This window comes from Lagenorhynchus albirostris, chromosome 15 (assembly GCF_949774975.1).
Source record: "Lagenorhynchus albirostris chromosome 15, mLagAlb1.1, whole genome shotgun sequence".
Taxonomy (NCBI): domain Eukaryota; kingdom Metazoa; phylum Chordata; class Mammalia; order Artiodactyla; family Delphinidae; genus Lagenorhynchus; species Lagenorhynchus albirostris.
The window spans coordinates 61,853,015-61,874,217 of NC_083109.1; the positions used below are offsets into that span (position 1 = coordinate 61,853,015).

General features: G+C 41.3%; 2 protein-coding genes across 3 annotated transcripts in view; both read left to right on the forward strand.

Annotated features, from left to right (window-relative positions):
• Window positions 1-788: 788 nt before the first annotated feature.
• MPV17L (MPV17 mitochondrial inner membrane protein like) lies at window positions 789-8,675 on the forward strand. 2 transcript variants are annotated; one of them, XM_060122660.1, is made up of 4 exons: window positions 789-1,098; window positions 3,729-3,799; window positions 8,249-8,278; window positions 8,361-8,675. In XM_060122660.1, the coding sequence occupies exons 1-4, from the start codon at window positions 789-791 to the stop codon at window positions 8,538-8,540; spliced, it is 591 nt and encodes a 196-aa protein (XP_059978643.1). In that variant the 3' UTR covers window positions 8,541-8,675. The 2 variants fall into 2 exon arrangements, with proteins under 2 accessions (XP_059978643.1, XP_059978644.1); XM_060122661.1 differs by lacking the exon at window positions 3,729-3,799 and having other exon boundaries at window positions 8,361-8,560.
• Window positions 3,731-21,203, forward strand: part of BMERB1 (bMERB domain containing 1) — a 174,798-nt gene continuing 157,325 nt past the window's right edge. Inside the window, exon 1 of the mRNA XM_060122659.1 lies at window positions 3,731-3,799. The gene's annotated coding sequence lies outside the window, so the exon portion shown is untranslated. The remainder of the gene's footprint in view (window positions 3,800-21,203) is intronic.

Consider the following 21,203-nt stretch of genomic DNA (forward strand, 5'->3'; position numbering starts at 1 on the left):
GGTTCGTTTTGAGATATAATTCACATACCATACAATTCATCATTTTAAAGTGTAATTAGGGACTTCCCTGTTGGCGCAGTGCTTAAGAATCCGCCTGCCAGTGCAGGGGACACGGGTTCCAGCTCTGGTCTGCAGAGCAACTAAGGCCGTGGGCCACAACTACTGAGCCCATGCGTCACAACTACCGAAGCCCGTGCGCCTAGAGCCAGTGCTCCCCAACAAGAGAAGCCACTGCAAGGAGAAGCCCGCGCACCAGAACGAAGAGTAGCCCCCGCTCGCCGCAACTAGAGAAAGCCTGCGCGCAGCAACGAAGACCCAACGCAACCAAAAATAAATAAATAAAATTTTTAAAAGGGTCTTTAATGGTTTTCCGTGCAACTGTTACCACTATCTAATTATACAATAGTTCATCACCCCAAAAAAGAATCCCACACCCGGTTAGCAGTCACTTCGCATCCCCCCCATCGCCCAGCCCCTTAAGTCTGTAAGGATTTGCCTGTTCTGGACATGACTTGTAAGGGGTTAATGCATATGCGGACCAGCAGTATTTCAAAAGCTCAGCCTCCAGGATCGCCAGTGGCCACGGGATTGGTCGGTGCAGTTGGGTGTACGCGGGGCGCCCAATCGCCTTCGAGCGTGGAGAGGAGGCAGGTGCAGGTGGCGGGAGACGGTGCGCCGATGGCTGGGGGCAGAGGGCGGAGGCCGGGGGGTAGGGGGTAGGGGGGCAGGGGGCGGTGGGCGTGGCCCGGAGCTGGCGGCGGTCCCTGGCCGACGCCCAGGGCACGGGCATGGCGGGCTGGTGGCGGGAGCTCCTGCGCACCGTCCGGCGCTACCCTTGGCCCACGAACGTGCTGCTCTACGCCGCGCTCTTCTCAGCCGGCGACGCGCTGCAGCAGCGGCTGCGGGGCGGCCCTGCTGACTGGCGGCAGACGCGGCACGTGGCCACCGTGGCCGTGGCCTTCCACGCGAATTTCAACTACGTGTGGCTGCGCCTGCTGGAGCGCGCGCTGCCGGGGCGCGCGCCGCGCGCCGTCCTGGCCAAGGTGCTGTGCGACCAGGCGTTCGGCGGGCCGGTGTACGTCTCTGCCTTCTACTTCGGTGAGTAGCCGGGCCAGGCACCTGGGGGCCGGAACTGGGGGACTGAGGCGGATCCGGAATTGGGGGACGAGAGGCAGGGGTCGGGGTTTCAGGGGCTGGGACCAGGCAGGAGGCTGGGGCTCTGGGGGCCGGGGACCGGGGCTGGAATCCTGGGGTGGGGGCCAGGGTTCAGGGGACTGGGAGGGTCTGGATGAGGGCCGGAGGTCGAGGTGCGAGGGTCGAGAAGTTTGGGGACCGTGGATTAACAGGATTGTGGGGAAAGAAATTGAGGGAAGGTTGCCGGAGAGGCCAGGAATTAGGGGGCCAGGTCGCAGTTCGGACGCTGGGTTGCCCGTAGTCTGGGGCTGGAGGTTTCAGGGGTCCTGGGGCGTACGTAGGCCGGAAGTGAGGAGGCAGGGCTGGGGATCCGTTTTCCCCTGATAAAGGTCCACGGGAACGTCGAGGAGACCCCAGCTTGCTACCATGTCAGCTGTGAGCCCCGTGACCATGTTGTGAGGCGGGGTCTCCTTTCCACTGGCGGGATACTCCTTTTCAACATACAAACAAAAGGTGAGGGGATTCAGGATGGTGCGGGCAGAGCCGGTGTAATCTGAGGTGCGGCCCGGTTCCCCTCAAAATGTGTGCTCAGGGCGGTAGTGCTGCTTTTGTAACAAGATTTCCCTGAAGGGGGTCCCATCCCCATATCAAAACCCACAGAAAATGTCAGGAGACCTCGGACCCCTGCCATGAGAGGACTGTGTACCTGTGAGGGTCTGGGGAGCCCCCTCCTCAAAAAGTCCACCCTGGAGCCTGAGGGCCTGACTTTGGGAACCTTTCTTAGCGCCCTAAATTCTAAAAACAATGGCAAGGGCTCTGTGGCCTTCACCTTCATAGCGTTTTCTATTGCTTGGAAGGGAGTGGGCAGGGGAGGGGCACCCGATCCCCTAAGAAAATTCAAGGGTCCTGGGCCTGGCCTTGGCCTTGGAGATCACAGATCCCCCAAGGGGTCTTGTCAGTGGCTGTTGGTGCTTTCTTCTAAACTGTGTTGAAGTGGTCAAGTCACCACTTTGAAGGAACCTACACTGCCCCTTGGATCTTATTTTGGGGGCCAGAGTCACTCACAAACTCCACAGGAAACATGCCTGATGCAGTGCCAACCGCATGGCCCATGGGGTCAGTGAGGTCAGGGGATAGAGGACCTGAGACCAGGAGCTGCCTGATTTATCAGAAGATCTGTCTCTGATCCCAGCGCGTGACTTCCAGGCCAGATTGGCAAACAGGTTCCTCATGCCTGTTACTGCAGTGCCCTTGTACTCTGGTGATGGGATGGAGGGTTGGGGGCTGCTGGCATTTGGGAGTCAGATTCCTATCTAATCCTCAAACAACCCAGTGAGGCAGGTATTGTTATTCCCATGTTACAGACAAGGAAACTGAGGCTCAAAGGGATAAACGACCTGCCCGAAAGCAACACAATCCATGTCATGGTCTTCATCTCCCTGGGGAATGTCAGTGTTCCTGAAACCAGAAAGATGCTGCAGTCACAGGGCTGCTGGGGCCTGTGGTTCAAGCCCGAGGCCCCTGAAACCGATTCCTGCCCACATTGCTTCTTTGTTTTGCATTTCAGATTTCTGGGCCCTGTTTCCCTCTCCTCATGTTAAACTGAAGGGGGAATGGTGGGAAGGGGGTGGGTTGGATGTTTGTTCAAGGCACTTCAGACTTGGAAATTGCCTGTATCAGATGTTCCTTTGTGCTGGGGCTGCCTTGGGAGGTAGAATAGTTGTGATTGAAAGGTCTGGCTCGGAATCCACACCTGGGTTGGACTTGGATCACTATCAACCTCTCTGAGCTCTTTTGCTCCTCTGCAACTCCATCATCCTTAGCTGAGGGTTAGGAGGGTCAGATGAAAGAAAACACATCAAGTGCTTAGCCCTTAATTAGTGCTGGGTAAGTGGAATACTATTACCAATATTGGGCTCCGTTTTCTTACCGGTCCTGTTCTAAGAATCCCCTGCAATTGACTAAAAAGATTTTATTTCCCCTTCTTCCTAATCAGAGTTGGAGGAGACTTTTTAAAGCACTGTCATTTTCCTAAAATAGGAGGGTTTTGTCCTTGTTCCCTGACTTCCTTTTCAGGGTTGTTGAACGTCAAAGTTTTCCGGATGTTTTTAGGAAGTCTGAACTGGTGTTCTGCTTTCAAATTCCATTTAGAAAGCCTCTTAGATGGGAAATCTGCAGTTGCTAGAATACCCAGAGTCCAGCAGCCTTTTTGTAAAAGAAGGAAATTAAATTTTTAAAATTTTAAACATTTCACAACATGTTTTGAAGGGAGAGAAGAAAAGTCACCAATAGTCCCACCATGCTAACACTGAGGTTTTTGTGAATTCTCTAACAGATTTTAAAAAAATAATCATTCTGCTATAACTCGGTACCCTGCTATTCTCAGTTCATATTTATCATCACTTTAAAATTTACCTAACTTTAGAATGGAGATTATCTTTTGTTTTCACTGTTGGGTCAGACGGAACATACTGAGTTAGTGATAGTGGTGGTTACCTTGCATATTGGAATAGAAAACTTGAACATGAGCTGTTATACAGTATTCTTCGTATTAAATCTTTTAAAATTCTTTTGGTGTGTGTTTTTTCAAATAGGTATGAGTATTCTCCAGGAAAAGGATGACATATTTTTGGACCTGAGACAGAAATTCTGGAATACATATAAGGTAAGACAGACTTTTGAAAATACGACCAGGATCTTTTTGTATCTTTTTAACATTAAATACATTTAAATAAAAATATTCTTGGGTTTCCCTGGTGGCGCAGTGGTTGAGAGTCTGCCTGCCGATGTAAGGGACGCAGGTTTGTGCCCCGGTCTGGGAAGATCCCACATGCCGCGGAGTGGCTGGGCCCGCGAGCCATGGCCGCTGAGCCTGCGCGTCTGGAGCCTGTGCTCCGCAACGGGAGAGGCCACAACAGTGAGAGGCCCGCGTACCACCAAAAAAAAAAAAAAAATTCTTAAATTAGGGCTCCAGTTGGTTGGCACAGGGTACTATATTTTGACAGATCTTAAATTTGTTTTGATAGTTGAATGAGAAGCTTTAAGAGTGTCTATATGTGTCTCTGAATTTTAGTCAATGTTCACAACGATTTCTGACATTCTTATATTTATTCTTGTTAGTGATCACGGTGATTTTTTTGGAGCCAAAGAAGTTATTGCAAAATAGGAATAGTAGAATGTGAGTGGCTTAATGGAATCATTCTCACATTTAGAGCTGATGTTTCCAAGTGTGCATTCTGCTGAGTCCCTATGAAAGGAACCTTCTTGACATCACAGAGGTATTTACAGAAAAGGAAGGTGTTTCCCAGGGTTATCCTGAGGCTGGAATCAAGTCACCTCTTGCCCTGTTTGCTCAGTACAAATATATATATGATCCAATCCCACAAATATCTATTCATTTATTCAATGAAGATTTATTGAGCAGTGTCCTCAAGACCTGGCAGAGTCAGGGATGCTTTCCATCTCTGGCCTAGTGTGATTCTATTAATGACAATGTTTGATTCTATTTGATTCTATTAATGACAATGAGGTGAATTTTCAGGATTCCAGAATATACACAGCCTTGTCTAGGGCTCCACATCTACTTAATTCCTGATCAAAAGCAGTGCCAAGCCAGCCCCAGCCATCCCGCCACTCTCACCCACACCCCCAGCATCTTCTGTTGAACTATTCTGAGCACGAGAACCATTATCACCCGCTTGGTGGTTGAAGGCAGATGACAGGGAGGGTGGAAGCCACATGCTGCTGAGCCCCTCCGGGGGGAAAAGCATTCAGAACTCTTGTTACTTCTCTTGAGGCAAAAATTATGGGCCCATGGTGACATCCAAATATGATTTTCTTCTGCTTTACTTTGGGAAAGGAACATTTATACATTTATACGAAGAGCAAGCCAAGCAGAGTTGTAAAAGAAAGGGGCTTTGACCAAGGATTTGCAGATATTTCAGATTCTCCTTCTTTAATGAAGACATACAGGCTATCTTCATTGGGTAGAAACGTGGCGACTTTTACACACCTTTTTAAAAACAGTGGTTCTGGGATTTCCCTGGTGGTCTAGCGGTTAAGACTCTTCACTCCCAATGCAGGGGGCCCAGGTTCGATCCCTGGTCAGGGAACTAGATTCCACATGCCGCAACTAAAGATCCCGCACGCGGCAACGAAGATCCTGGGTGCTGCAACTAAGACCTGGTACGGCCAAATAAATAAATAAATATTTTAAAAAAGAAAAAACCAAAAGCAAAACACAACAAAAACAGTGGTTCCAAATGAGTCAGTTGTATCTATGCCCTTGAGAAGAAAGAGGGTATCGGCAGTCTGATGCCCAGCACCATTTGGGGACTTTCCTGAAGATCTCCCATAACAAGAAACTATCTGCTAGGCATTGCACTAGGTGTTAGCAGAAGATAATACAAAACATATATATATATATATATATATATAGAGAGAGAGAGAGAGAGAGAGAGAGAGAGAGAGAGAGAGATACACGCACACACATTGCTACTCTCTTTAAGGGACTTACAATGTAGTGGGGTAGATAGACAAGTAAATAGACAAACATTAACCTCAATGCCAGGAGCAGTGCTCAGAGCATGCAAACGGGTACTTAGCACAGCATGGAGATGTAAGGATGCGGCTCAAGGAAAGCTTCCGGGGGCAGGTTATGCCTGAGCGGAGTCTTAAAGAACTCAGGGGAGTTAGGCGGATACCTGGGGCCTTTCCAGGGGCAGAAGGAGCTGAGGAAGGAATGCATAAAACACTGTGGTGTACCTGTAAGGGAGAAACTACAAGAGATGCTATTCATAGAATATAAAATATGAATTGAGGAACAACTGCAAATGACTTTGGATCTCGGAAGGTGTTGAAGGCCATGCCAAGGATCTTGAACTTAAGTGATTACTGGCAAGGGAGACCAGTTAGAGGGTTACTGTGACCAAGTTCACGTAAGAAATCATGAAGCAGTGGGCAGAGGAAGGATTTCAAAAATACTTAGGAGATAGAATTGGTAGGTCTTGATGATGAATTGGAAGTAGGGTTGATGGGCAAGGACACATCTACGGTGACCCATCCGCATTTACTAGGTAGTGCGCAGCATTCTATAAGCAAGAGCCCCCTTTTCTCTCCCAGTTATTTGCTTATTTCTCTGTTATCAGTAGGGACTCAGGGATTCCCATTTTTTCGATGGTTTGTAACTCATTGCTGTGTTTAATTATTTTTGTTTTGCAAATGTCCCAGACTTGGCCAGTGAGAGTCGCTTCAAGCTGGCTCCTATTTCCTTGAGAGTCCCCCCATCTTTTTTTTTTTTAAGCCACTTCCTTACTTTATATCATAAAGATAGATGTTCTAGGCTCATCTTGTACCTTGTACCTGCCCTACTCTGGCCCTGGAATCAACCATTTCTTTGAGGAGTCCTTTTTCCTTTTTGTGGGGAATGGCATGGGAGACCAAGATCTGCACACTGAGTGAGGCTACATTCTGAAGAAAAAAAATTGCCATAAGAAGTGAAGCCATGTTTGGATGGGTTTTTCCTAAAGTAGTAAATTCTTTTTTTTTTAAATAAATTTATTTATTTATTCATTTATTTAATTTTTGGCTGTATTGGGTCTTCGCTGCTACACGCGGGTTTTCTCTAGTTGCTGAGAGCAGGGGCTACTCTTTGTTGCGGTGCGTGGGCTTCACGTTGTGGTGGCTTCTCTTGTTGCAGAGCGCGGGCTCTAGGCACATGGGCTTCAGTAGTTGTGGCCCGTGGACTCTAGAGCACAGGCTCAATAGTTGTGGTGCACAGGCTTAGTTGCTCCACGGCATGTGGGATCTTCCCGGACCAGGGCTCGAACCCGTGTCTCCTGCGTTGGCACGCGGATTCTTAACCACTGCATCACCAGGGAAGCCCCTGAAGTAGTAAATTCTTAAATGAGTATACACTTTAAACTTTAAATAGCTTTTATTGCAACAGTTTATTATAGAAACTTTAGAAAATAAAAATTAGTAAAAACAAAAAAAGAAAAAATAATACCACCTTTATATTACTAGTGTAATACCACTTGTAAGGACTATTTTAAAAACCTCTAGCTTTTTTTTTTTTAAGATATAATTTACATACCAAGATCTCTATCTTTAAAAAAAAATCCATAATGATGACTCTTTTGTCAGAATGAACAGGTTAAAGCCTGTTAAAATAAATCCATCTTTTTTTTTGGCCACACCACGCGACTTGCAGGATCTTAGTTCCCTGACCAGGGATCAAACCTGGGCCCCACCAGTGAAAGCCCCGAGTCCTCACCCCTGGACCACCAGGGAATTCCCACAAATAAATACATCTTAAAAGCTAAACTTATTCTGTAGCATGAAGTAGTTAGAATATATTATTATCAAATCACCATAAAGAACAGTTTAGTCTAGAGTTTTAAAAATTGATTGATGATCCTGTATTTTATCAATATTTCCCTTGCATCATTTGCATGGGCCAACAGGAAAATTGCAATATATAAATATGTGTTGTGGACTTCCCTGGTGGCTCAGTGGTTAAGAACCTGCCTGCCAATGCAGGGGACACGGGTTCGAGCCCTAGTCCAGGAAGATCCCACATGCCGCGGAGCAACTAAGTCCGTGAGCCACAACTACTGAGCCTGCATGCCACAACTACTGAAGTCTGCACGCCTAGAGCCCGTGCTCCACAACAAGAGAAGCCACCGCAATGAGAAGCCCGCATACCACAACAAAGAGTAGCCCCCCCTCGCCGCAACTAGAGAAAGCCCGCACGCAGCAACGAAGGCCCAACGCAGCCAAAAGTAAAATATGAATAAATTTAAATAAATAAATATGTGTTGTTATTTTGAAAGCAGTTGTCTTCCAGAATTGGTACTGATTCAGGTAGACTTTTTATTGTAAATTTGTGAATATAATAAAAATCTTTATTCTTGTGCCTAACGGCTGTTTGTACAACTCCTTACCCTCTTCCACTCAAGAGACCATAAGTAGTCTAATTTAATCTGCTTAGTCTGAAATGTAATACCGCGTCCACATTCCACCTGCCTGATGTTTCTTAATGCTTTATAGAACGAACTGTGTGATCGTTTTGTGCGATTAAAAAGCATCCTAATAAAGTTTCTCTTTATTCCAGAGTGGTCTGATGTACTGGCCTTTTGTACAGGTGAGTTTCAAACTACTTAGAATGCCAACTCATGGGTCTGGTTTATATGAGCCCTAAAAGACTCTTTCTCTCTCTGTTATAGCTGACCAACTTCAGCCTCGTTCCTGTTCACTGGAGAACAGCTTACACTGGGCTCTGTGGTTTTCTGTGGGCCACTTTCCTCTGCTTTTCACAACAGGGTGGTAATGGTACCTTGAAATCAGCTTTTACTTTCCTTTATATAAAGGGAACAGATGAAGTTGAAAGACCTCCAGAGAAATGACAAGTCAAGAACTCCCTGAAATTGCCTAATTTTTTCCCCTTAAATGCAGAGGATTGCCTGCAGATGAAGTACCCTGCTTACCAGTTATGTGCTCCATTTTGAAGAATTACTGTTCTGTAGACCCGATTGTTTTGTTTTGTTATTGCGGTACGCGGGCCTCTCACTGTTGTGGCCTCTCCCGTTGCGGAGCACAGGCTCCGGACTCGCAGGCTCAGCGGCCATGGCTCACGGGCCTAGACGCTCCGTGGCATATGGGATCTTCCCGGACTGGGGCACGAACCTGTGTCCCCTGCATCGGCAGGCGGACTCTCAACCACTGCGCCACCAGGGAAGCCCAACCCAATTGTTTTTTAATTAGCAATGATAACTTTCAATTCTATTCAAATCTCCTTTTTTTTATTCTAATCCGAAAGTATTATTGATACTTCTCTAGTATTTTCTCTTCCCTAATACTTTGGTTAATATCAATAACAGTGGCAGAATGGCAGTTTATAATCATTACTATTTCTGGTCTAATATTTTATTGCCAGTTGATTTAAGGAGCTTCCATTTTGATTGTACACATCTCTCTTCTAAAATCTCAGGTTATCTCTTAAACACTTTTGGCTCGGATTACCTTTTATACCAAAAATAGTCCTTATAGTTAATTTCTGTTTACACAGAATTCAATCAGGAATATGGAATAACCAGAGTTTCCCCTAAAATGCTGTATAATAATTTATTGTTATGCTAATACTAAAGTTCTGCAAGTACGTTTTATGTAAGAAGAAATGTGCACAGTGTATGATTAGTGTTCTGTATAGAGTGTAGTTTACTGATGTCTTCTACTTTTATAGTTTTTAATTATTTTTTTAGTTAATGTTTTTTAGTTTCCAGCATAGTCACTTGGCTAAATATCCCATGTCCTAGATATACGAAATATATAAAATATTTCACTTTTAAAAGAAATATATTGAGTGAAGTTTCTAAAAAAAATTAATAAGTTTTCTTCTGGAAGGGAGAAGTCTATTCCATAAAGTTCCAGGGAAAATGGTTACCCCAAATTCACACTGATGTTATCTTTTTTAAAATTAGTGCTTTAACATAAATCTTTATAGGTAATCTTTAAGGTGTACATGAGAAACTTGATCCAGTTTTTCAGATTTACTCAGTTTTTCTAACTTCAAAACCAGTGGGTTTAACAATTATTTGACTATTTCAAGACGTTTTAGCAATTTTCACCCGAGAATTGCATCACTATTCTGTTGCTTCCCATGGAGTGCTTCACAGATTTAAAGATGTGAAGCACTGAGATGTTAATATATTTATCTTGAGAATTTATATTTAAGATTAATTTAAGAATGTATGCCTAAATATTTTAAGCATATAATTTATATAACTTGTAATATAAATTTATATGTCATAAGTAAATAACTTTTAAGTGTGGATTTATTTGAATTTAACAGATATGAATATATTTTACATTATTGGGGCAAGAGTAAGGAAATTTCTAGATAGTTTAATTCTAAAATAATTTTTTTCAGTAGTTTTACAAGTAGTTCATACAACAGAAGAGCTATTTCACAACATATAAGACACGTTTTGTCATTTGAAAAGAATATCCAGAGTAACTATAGAAAGAACTACCTGGCAATCTTTTAGATGAGCTTCAATATTACTTATGGTGGAAGAATAGTGTTTGGGAAAATATTTCAGAAAACGAACCTTGTTTATACTGTCGAGGGGGAAAAGCTTATTATTCATAAAAGTATGATAATCTTTACTCAATAATGTGTTACTCTGTTAGAGAGAATATGTAGCATGTATTCTCTGAATTTTTGCAAATAATACCCTTTTAATTTTTATGCAGGACTACTTTTTTTTTTAGTGTGAGAAATGGAACTCATTCGAAATAATGCAGTGTTTGTTTTAAAATGCTGCTGTCCTTGGTAAAACACACTCTCAACCTTCCAGTGTTTAGAACAGAGCAGGTGGCTCTTATTCTTCTTCCAGGTTTTCCCATTCATAAGGTTTCTTTAACTTGCTTGTGTGTTGCCACCTGGCCCCTTTTCTGGCCCCCTGGTTGCTCAGGCAAAGGCAAAACCTTTCATTGATTTCCCTTGACAGAGTTGAGGTAGACTGAATTTTCAAAACAACTTGACCTAATACGTGTAGAAAACAAAAGGGAAATTTAGAGGATGTTGAAGCATTTTTTTGAAAAAAGTTTACAGAATATTGCTTTTTGATCCTGGGTCCTGGCATTTGAGGTATTTACCTTGTAACTCTAATGGCATCTACCCAGCTTTCCTACTTTTCTGATGCCCTGATGGTCATTGTATGGTTATGCCATTGGCCACCACTACCGGGGAGTTGTCTCCTTGGCCCTGCTACCAGTAAAATCAAGAGTGCCCAGTCCCATCTTTTTGGACTCATGGTTTCCATTTCCAGTCTCAGATATAGGCCTTTTACCCAGATAACTGAAAAATGATTTCTCAGTTCAGGGGAGATCTTTTCCTTCTATACAAGTGGATGCAACCATCCTTATAGTCCACCAGGATAACCATAGTAGATAAAATTTCATAACCCTTATGTAAATAATAAATGTTATTAAAGGGCCACTGTAGGGATGTGAAGAGGGTAAACAACAAGGCGATAACTGTTAAAAGAAGTCCGTGGTCTAGTTGGGAGTATAAGTGAAGAAATTGATAATCAGGTTCTCAGGACATCTAATCTGATTCATCATTGATTGCTTGAACAGCATCCGTGACAAGTGGTCAATAGAAAGCTTGAATATTACTCAAGTAATGCTTCCCAGCTGTAGGTTAGTGACATAAGCAGTAGGTACTTTGAAATCATGGTGCCTGAGGCAACCTGGGAAGGCTCCATGGAGGAGATGCCTGAGCTGGGTCTTGAAGGATGGAAAGTCGCAAGACTGAAGGTCTGTGAACTGGAGTGGTGATGATAGGATCAGATGAGATGAGATCTTGAAAGAGAAGAAAAAGGAAAGGCATTTAAGTTCTAAATTAGAGGGAAATTTCCATTGGCTGTTCCTCAACTTTGAATAAAGTAGATGTTTCTGTCCAGCTTACTTGTAATTAAAAATCATGCATAATTTGTAACCTATCAGTCTTTTTCATTTGTAGGAAAATTAATGAAAGTTATTCCCTTTTAGCTATATCATAGTGGGTTTGGTGAGGAAAAATTAGGCAATGTGAGAGTTTGCAAGTTTGCAATTTTTTTTGCATAACAATTTCTGATAACAAGTTTGAGAGTGGCATGTAAAAATATTTTCCTCAAAATCTGTCAGTAAGGTGATTCAGCAGACAAAGTGATTATCTGCCTACTACACAGTCAGTGAAATTTTGCATTTAGGGGTTCATGAGATTTTGCATTTAGGGGTTCATTTAGGGGTTCATGAAGGGTGCTTTAGGAAAACTTTATCTTATTTGTATTGATGTTTTGGGGGGCCAGAATAAGAAAAGTGTTTAATGAATCAGAGAAATTACAGCTACTAAAAGATAATTCAAAGAGAAAAACAGTTTCACATTCTAGTACTTCATTAATAATTGCAATTTTGGTTTTTAATACTTTGAAGAAAATTTTGTTTCATTTCTTTCACTGTAAAACACATAGATATAGAGATTTAACTTTGGTATTTCAGGTTGTGTCTAAATAAGGCCTCCAAGTCAACTGTGTTAACCACAACCAAATTAAACATAGATAGTCTCTCTAATTGAGGTAGATGACCCAGAATTACAATTTCTAACTCACCCATACTTTATTTCTCTCCAAGAATTGTCATCCTTTAGGATTCATTTGAAGCTATTGAAAAATATCTTTTGCTAGGTGGGCAATTTACTTTTAGTTCAGTGAAATTTTATGTGAATTTCTATAGTGTTTGCCAAAACAAATTATACCCAGAACACGCTTAACCATATATTCTGGAGGCAGCTTTCATTTGAAATTAGGTTCATTAAATTAGAAATTTAATGGATTTTTTGTGCCTGAAGATCTTGACCTTGCATTGACTGCACTTAACCTAGTTTTACCCACAATGTTTAGAATCTAAAGGAACAGAAAATGCAATTAAACAACTATTGAAAATTTTTCTTTTAATAATGGGGAATAAGTGAAAGGGGAAATCTGGAGATTAACAATAAAGGATGTACTTGGAATTTCAAGCTACTGTGAGCAGTAGCCAACCAAGTGAATAAAATGGAATAGTTAGTAACTGAGTAACATTATTGGCATATATCAGTTAGAAGCATATCTTTTTTTTAGTTCTCTTCCCCCTTGTGTCTTCCTTTCCTTAAATCTTTATTTATCCATACCTTCCTTACTTTCTCTGTCGAATGGCCATAACAAGCCCCCTTCTCCTGTCCTTCATCCCTCCCTAACCCTGACCACCCAAGACAATCCAAGGGGACAGAATAACTGTGATGAAGTTAGGGATCAGACTACTTAAGTGACATAACAGCCATGATGTAGAGAGATGGTAGCAGAGCCTCCTCTTTGGATCTTTTCTTCCCTCTGGGGGAAGAAAATGTGGAAGGATCAATCAGCCCTAGGGAGAATTTTGAAGTGAGTGAACATTCTGGAGGCAGCTTCCATTAGAAATTAGGTTCATTTTCTGAAAGTATTAGAAAGTTAATGGGTCCTTGTACTTGAAGATTTTGACCTTGAAGTGTCCCCTTTCTTTTCAGAGATCCTCTCCTTCCTCTGGATGCCCGTTCCCTGCATTCTCTCTTACTTAGTGCGATATCTTCCAAATCGTTCTCATGTCTTTTCCTCACCTCTCAAAACTCCCATTCTCTCTATCTGACTGATTTCAGCTACATTTAGAAAAGTAGGTTTATTAAGCTAATTTACTGAGATGTGGATGACAGCCTTTGTAGTTGAGTTTTGTTTTTTTGTGTTTTAATTGCTAACACAAATGAATCTCTGGATGGAATTTTAGTAACTATTGCTGTGGTGGGAGGGGGTGGAGATAAGAGGGTATTTTGTGGCAAGAAGACCTCTGAGACACTTTACATTATGCTATCATTGCAATGTATTGTGAGCCTTCCACAATGGATAATCATTATCTGTTTGCATATTTGTATTCCCTTCTAGACTGAGCTTCTGGAGGGAAGAATATATTTCTTATGCATACTTGTATCTGAAATGTCTAGCACAGCGTTGGGCATGTAGCAGAGGCCCTGTAATACTGCTGAATGAATGAATGTAATTTGGATTTCGCATCTTTGTTTTTTGCCTCTGGACTGCTGCTGAGCAGTCTGGTCTGATGGCCCTTTCATTTTCATCCCCATGTGCAGGCAGCTGTTTCTGTCTTAAGCTGGGCACAGTCCAGACCTTCACCTACTTTGGCCTCAGGCCCATAAAATTGTCTTTTCTTGGAGATGGCTATGACTTGTAGGCTTTGATGCCCCTGGCCCAACTTGCACATACCCTCTGAAAACCATCTCGTCACACCTCTCCCCAGCTCTACAAAGACTGGATTGTTTGTCTTTAATAATTGGGTGGAGGGGGCTTCCCTGGTGGCACAGTGGTTAAGAATCTGCCTGCTAATGCAGGGGACATGTGTTTGAGCCCTGGTCCAGGAAGATCCCACATGTCGCGGAGCAACTAAGCCCGTGCGCCACAACTACTGAGCCTGTGCTCTAGAGCCTGCGAGCAACAACTACTGAGCCCACGCGCCACAACTACTGAAGCCCATGCGCCTAGAGCCTGTGCTCCACAACAAGAGAAGCCACCGCAATGAGAAGCCCATGCACCGCAATGAAGAGTAGCCCCCGCTCGCTGCGACTAGAGAAAGCCCACGCACAGCAACCAAGACCCAACACAGCCAAAAAAAAAAAAAAAAAAATTTAAAAAGGGTGGAGGGAATTCCCTGCAGTCCAGTGGTTAGAACTCCATGCTTCCACTGCAGGGGCCCTGGGTTTGATCCCTGGTCAGGGAACTAAGATCCCGCAAGCCATGTGGCATGGCCAAAACAAAAAAGGGGGAATTGGGTGGAATCTTGATAGTTGGGCCTTCTCCAAACCACTAGATTACCCTTTGTGATGGTTAGTTTTATGTGTCCACTTGACTGGGCCACGGGGTGCCCAGATATTTGGTCAGTCATTATTCTGGGTGTTTCTCTGAAGGTGTTTTTGGATGAGAGTAACATTTATATTGGTAGACTAAGTCAAGCAGATTGCCTTCCCTAATGTGGGTGGGCCTTGTCCAATCAGCTGAAGGCCTGAATAGAACAAAAAGGCTGGCCTCATCCCAAGTAATAGAATTCTTACTGCCTGACTGCCTTCAAACTGGGACATTGGCTTTTCTTCTACTGTTGGACTCGAACCATTGTATATATATATACCGCATCTTCTTTATCGATTCATCTATTGATGGACATTTAGGTTGCTTCCATGTCCTGGCTATTGTAAATAGTGCTGCTATGAACATTGGAGTGCATGTATCTTTTCGAATTAGAGTTTTCTCCAGATATATGTCCAGGAGTGGGATTGTAGGATCATATGGTAGCTCTATTTTTAGTTTTTTAAGGAACCTCCATACTATTCTCCGTAGTGGCTGCACTCATTTAACATTCCCATCAGGTCCCTTTCTGTTGTTTCAATATTATAATTGAACTGTTGTGGATATAATGGAAATAGTAAGTGGCTGTCAGGAAGTTAACTTGGAGGGTGGGAGATGGAATTCCTTTCCTTGTACCCATGTGTTAGCTTTTAGTTCTAGAATTTGAAGGGGGATAGAACAAATGAAATAAAGTAACATGTAGAGTTCAGGTTTGTTAAAGTTTCATGGGTCATTCTTTCTGAATGTCTTCTGCATAAGGGTTGTAAATTGGAAAGTTGAAACAGAAACTGCTAAACCAAAGTGAAAATATTCCCTGTCCACTTGATTTCTTCAATAGCAGGCCTCTAAATTGAAGATTAAGAGAATGTTCTTAGGGGGAAAAAAGTATGTCAGCAAAGTTGTTGTACATTTGGCCAGTTTAACTATTTGCTATGAAAGGAAAACAGGAAAAAGTCAGTTTATGCATGGGTTGAATGCCAGAGAAAACAATATTTAGAGGACTTAATAAAGGGACATGAAGTATTAAATTAATATACTGAACAGTAAGATACAGACCCACCACACAAAAATTATAATTTGCCGAGTTTTTGCAGTCTGTTTTTGCTCCATAATTTCAAGTATTGCTAAAGTGAACCACAATTTCCAGGCTTTTGGCCAATAATGAATTTGTGAGAACAGTATTAGAGAATCTTCTGCAGGTGATGTGTGAATTTTTTTTTAAGGGTTATAGGTAAGTTGCTTGTAATATGTTATTTATTTACCTCTTTATCTATTTATTTATGGCTGCGTTGGGTTTTTGTTGCTGCGCCCGGGTCTCTAGTTGTGGCGAGCAGGGGCTACTCTTTGTTGCGGTGCGCGGGCTTCTCATTGCGGTGGTTTCTCTTGTTGTGGAAACAAGACCCATATATATGCTGTCTACAAGAGACCCACTTCAGACCTAGGGACACATACAGACTGAAAGTGAGGGGATGGAAAAAGATATTTCATGCAAATGGAAACCGAAAGAAAGCTGGAGTAGCAATTCTCATATCAGACAAAATAGACTTTAAAACAAAGACTATTACAAGAGACAAAGAAGGACACTACATAATGATCAAGGGATCAATCCAAGAAGAAGATATAACAATTGTAAATATTTATGCACCCAACATAGGAGGACCTCAATACATAAGGCAAATACTAACAGCCATAAAAGGGGAAATTGACAGTAACACAATCATAGTAGGGGACTTTAACACCCCATTTTCACCAATGGACAGATCATCCAAAATGAAAATAAATAAGGAAACACAAGCTTTAAATGATACATTACACTAGATGGACTTAATTTATAGGACATTCCATCCAAACACAACAGAATACACTTTCTTCTCAAGTGCTTATGGAACATTCTCCAGGATTCTCTTGGGTCACAAATCAAGGCTTGGTAAATTTAAGAAAATTGAAATTGTATCAAGTATCTTTTCCGACCACAACGCTATGAGACTAGAAATCAAGTACAGGAAAAAATCTTAAGAAATACAAACACATGGAGGCTAAACAACGCACTACTTATTAACCAAGAGATCACTGAAGAAATCAAAGAGGAAATAAAAAAAGACCTAGAAACAAATGACAGTGAAAACTCGATGACCCAAAACCTATGGGATGCAGCAAAAGCAGTTCTAAGAGGGAAGTTTATAGCAATACAATCCTACCTTAAGAAACAAGAAATATCTCAAATAAACAACCTAACCTTACACCTAAAGCAATTAGAGAAAGAACAAAAAACCCCCAAAGTTAGCAGAAGGAAAGAAATCATAAAGATCAGATCAGAAATAAATGAAAAAAAATGAAGAAAACGGTAGCAAAGATCAATAAAACTAAAAGCTGGCTCTTTGAGAAGATAAACAAAATTGATAAACCATTAGCCAGATTCATCAAGAAAAAGAGGGAGAGGACTCAATAAAATTAGAAATGAAAAAGGAGAAGTTACAACTGACACTGCAGAAATACAAAGCATCCTGAGAGACTGCTGCAAGCAACTCTATGCCAATAAAATGGACAACCTGGAAGAAATGGACAAATTCTTAGAAAGTATAATCTTCCAAGACTGAACCAGGAAGAAATAGAAAATATGAACAGACCAGTCACAAGTAATGAAATTGAAACTGTGATTAAAAATCTTCCAACAAACAAAAGTCCAGGACCAGATGGCTTCACAGCCAAATTCTATCAAACATTTAGAGAAGAGCTAACACCCATCCTTCCCAAAGTCTTCCAAAAAATTGCAGAGGAAGGAACAGTCCCAAAGTCATTCTATGAGGCCACCATCACCCTGATACCAAAACCAGACAAAGATGTCACAAAGAAAGAAAATTACAGACCAATATCACTGATGAATATAGATGCAAAAATCCTCAACAAAATACTAGCAAACAGAATCCAACAGCACATTAAAAGGATCATACACCATGATCAAGTAGGATTTATCCCAGGGATGCAAGGATTCTTCAGTATATGCAGATCAATCAGTGTGGTACAACATATTAACAAATTGAAGGAGAAAAACCATATGATCATCTCAATAGATGCAGAGAAAGCTTTTGACAAAATTCAACACCGATTTATGATAAAAACTCTCCAGAAAGTAGGCATAGAGGGAACCTCAACATAATAAAGGCCATATACGACAAACCCACAGCAAACATCATTCTCAATGGTGACAAACTGAAAGCATTTCCTCTAAGATCAGGAACAAGACAAGGATGTCCACTGTCACCACTGATATTCACCATAGTTTTGGAAGTCTTAGCCATGGCAATCAGAGAAGAAAAACAAATAAAAGGAATACAAATTGGAGAAGAAGTTTGCAGATGACATGATACTATATATAGAGAATCCTAAAGATGCTACCAGAAAACTACTAGAGCTAATCAATGAATTTGATAAAGCTGCAGGATACAAAATTAATGCACAGAAATCTCTTGCATTCCTATATACTAATGATGAAAAATCTGAAAGAGAAATTAAGGAAACAATCCTATTTACCATTGCATCAAAAAGAATAAAATACCTAGGAATAAACCTCCTTAGGGAGACAAAAGACCTGTATGCAGAAAAGTATAAGACACTGATGAAAGAAATTAAAGATGATACAAATAGATGGAGAGATATACCATGTTCTTCGATTGGAAGAATCAATATTGTGAAAATGACTATACTACCCAAAGCAATCTACAGATTCAATGCAATCCCTATCAAACTACCACTGGCATTTTTTACAGAACTAGAACAAAAAATCTTAAAATTTGTATGGAGACACAAAAGACCCCAAATAGCCAAAGCAGTCTTGAGGGGAAAAAGCGGAGCTGGAGGAATCAGACTCCCTGACTTCAGACTATACTACAAAGCTACAGTAATCAAGACAATATGGTACTGACACAGAAACAGAAACATAGATCAATGGAACAAGATAGAAAGCCCAGAGATGAACCCACGCATCTGTGGTCAACTAATCTATGACAAAGGAGGCAAGGATATACAATGGAGAAAAGACAGTCTCTTCAATAAGTGGTGCTGGGAAAACTGGACAGCTACATGTAAAAGAATGAAATTAGAACACTTCCTAACACCATACACAAAAATAAACTCAAAATGGATTAAAGACCTAAATGTAAGACCGGACATTATAAAACTCTTAGAGGAAAATATAGGAAGAACACTCTTTGACATAAATCACAGCAAGATATTTTTTGATCCACCTCCTAAAGTAATGGAAATAAAAACAAAAACAAACAAATGGGACCTAACGAAACTTCAAAGCTTTTGCACAGCAAAGGAAACCATAAACAAGACGAAAAGACAACCCTCAGAAAGGGAGAAAATATTTGCAAATGAATCAATGGACAAAGGATTAATCTCCAAAATATATAAACAGCTCATGCAGCTTAATAATAAAAGAAAACCCAACCCAATCCAAAAGTGGGCAGAAGAGCTAAACAGACATTTCTTCAAAGAAGACATACAGATGGCCAAGAAGCACATGAAAAGTTGCTCAACATCACTAATTATTAGAGAAATGCAAATCAAAACTACAATGAGGTATCACCTCACACCAGTTAGAATGGGCATCATCAGGAAATCTACAAACAACAAATGCTGGAGAGGGTGTGGAGAAAAGGGAACCCTCTTGCACTGTTGGTGGGAATGTAAATTGATACAGCCAGTATGGAGAACAGTATGGAGGTTCCTTAAAAAGCTAAAAATAGAATTACCATATGATCCAGCAATCCCACTACTGGGCATATACCTAGAGAAAACCATAATTCAAAAAGACACATTCACCCCAATGTTCATTGCAACACTATTTTACAATAGCCAGGTCATGGAAGCAACCTAAATGCCCATCGACAGACGAATGGATAAAGAAGTTGTGGTACATATATACAATGGGTACATAAATACAATCAGCCATAAAAAAGGAATGAAATTGGGTCATTTGTTGTGATGTGGATGGATCTAGAGACTGTCATACAGAGTGAAGTAAGTCAGAAAGAGAAAAACAAATATCGTATATTAACGCATGTATGTGGAACCTAGAAAAATGGTACAGATGGACCGGTTTGCAGGGCAGAAATTGAGACACAGATGTAGAGCACAAACGTATGGACACCAAGGGGGGAAGGCGGTGGGCGGGTGGGGGGTGTGGTGTGATGAATTGGGCGATTGGGATTGACATGTATACACTGATGTGTATAAAATTGATGACTAATAAGAGCCTGCTGTATAAAAAAATTAATTAAACAACAACAACAACAACAAAATCCAAATGTTTATTGAACTGAGTACCTACTCTAGTTTTAAAGTTGTTTTTCAAAGCCCAGTCCCCGACACCTTGCTACAAAGCCATCTCTGCCTGTTCTGGCTTTTGTTACACTTCTTTTCTCCTGACTCTGAGAGCATTTATAGTCTGTACCAGATAATTTAGCACTTTATTTTGTTTTATTCTCTATTGTAAGCTATTTTGTATGTATTATATTTTCTCCCAATGAAATTGGAGCTCTTCTAAGTTAAGGGTTATATTTTATATTTCTTCTGTATCCCTCTAGCCCAATGCTTTGCCCAAAGGAGTTCAAGAAATACTGGTTGGTTGACTTCTGTGTAAATGAGTACTGACAATGGCACTAATTGCATTCATGCATAGAAACCCCCTGAAGTTGAAGAAAGTAGATTTCTTTGACTTTACTAACCAGTGTAATAAGTAATATACCATTAAAGCTCAAGCATAGAGAGAAGGGAAGGCAGAGGCGGGAATTAAGATCGAGGGCAATGGTTCTCATCTGGGGATAATTTTTCTCTCCAGGTAGGGTTGCCAGATTTAGCAAATAAAAGTATAGGACACCCAGCTAAATTTGAATTTCAGACAAACATTGAACACTTTTTTTAGTATAATTATGTCCCAAATGTTGCACTTGGGGCATATGAATAAAAGTGATTTGTTGTTGATCTGAAATTTATATTTAAGTGGAAGTTCTGTATTCTATCTGACAACCCTACACCCAGGGGATATTTGGCAATGTCTGGAGACATTTTTGGTTGTCACAGTGGGGTGGAGGGGAGAGGGTGTGCTGCAGGCATCTGGTGGGTAGAGCCCATGGATGATTCTAAACGTCCTACGATGCACAGGACAGCTCCCACAAGAGAAAATAATCTGACTCCAGATGTCAATTGTACTAAGTTGAGAAACTCTGTTCTACAGGATATAAGGAAACTAGTTCCAGGTTATCTTACCTTTTGGGCACTGTAAGCACGGCGATTAGGGTCTTTGACCTTTGAAGGTTTATAAAGATGTTTAAAACTTGGAGTGTGTGTATGTGTATACACATATACATACATGCATATATACATAAATGTCTACACATACATAGGTATGGCTTCAAAATACAAAAAAAAATCTCAGAAAATCAAAATCAGTAAGTTTAAATCTCTTTTAAAAGAGAATATAATGTCGGCCAGTAATCTGCAACTCAATTCACATAATTATATCATCTATATTAAATGTGGGATGTGGGTGCATTTCAATATGTTTGATACAATGTAGGGTAATCCTCTAAAACAAAG

Coding starts and splice junctions, on each gene's coding strand:
- MPV17L (XM_060122660.1), top strand. CDS start 789: ATGGCGGGCTGGTGGCGGGAGCTCCTGCGCACCGTCCGGCGCTACCCT. Junction 3,800..8,248: donor AATTCTGGAATACATATAAG/GTAAGACAGACT, acceptor TCTTTATTCCAG/AGTGGTCTGATGTACTGGCC. Junction 8,279..8,360: donor TGTACTGGCCTTTTGTACAG/GTGAGTTTCAAA, acceptor TCTCTGTTATAG/CTGACCAACTTCAGCCTCGT.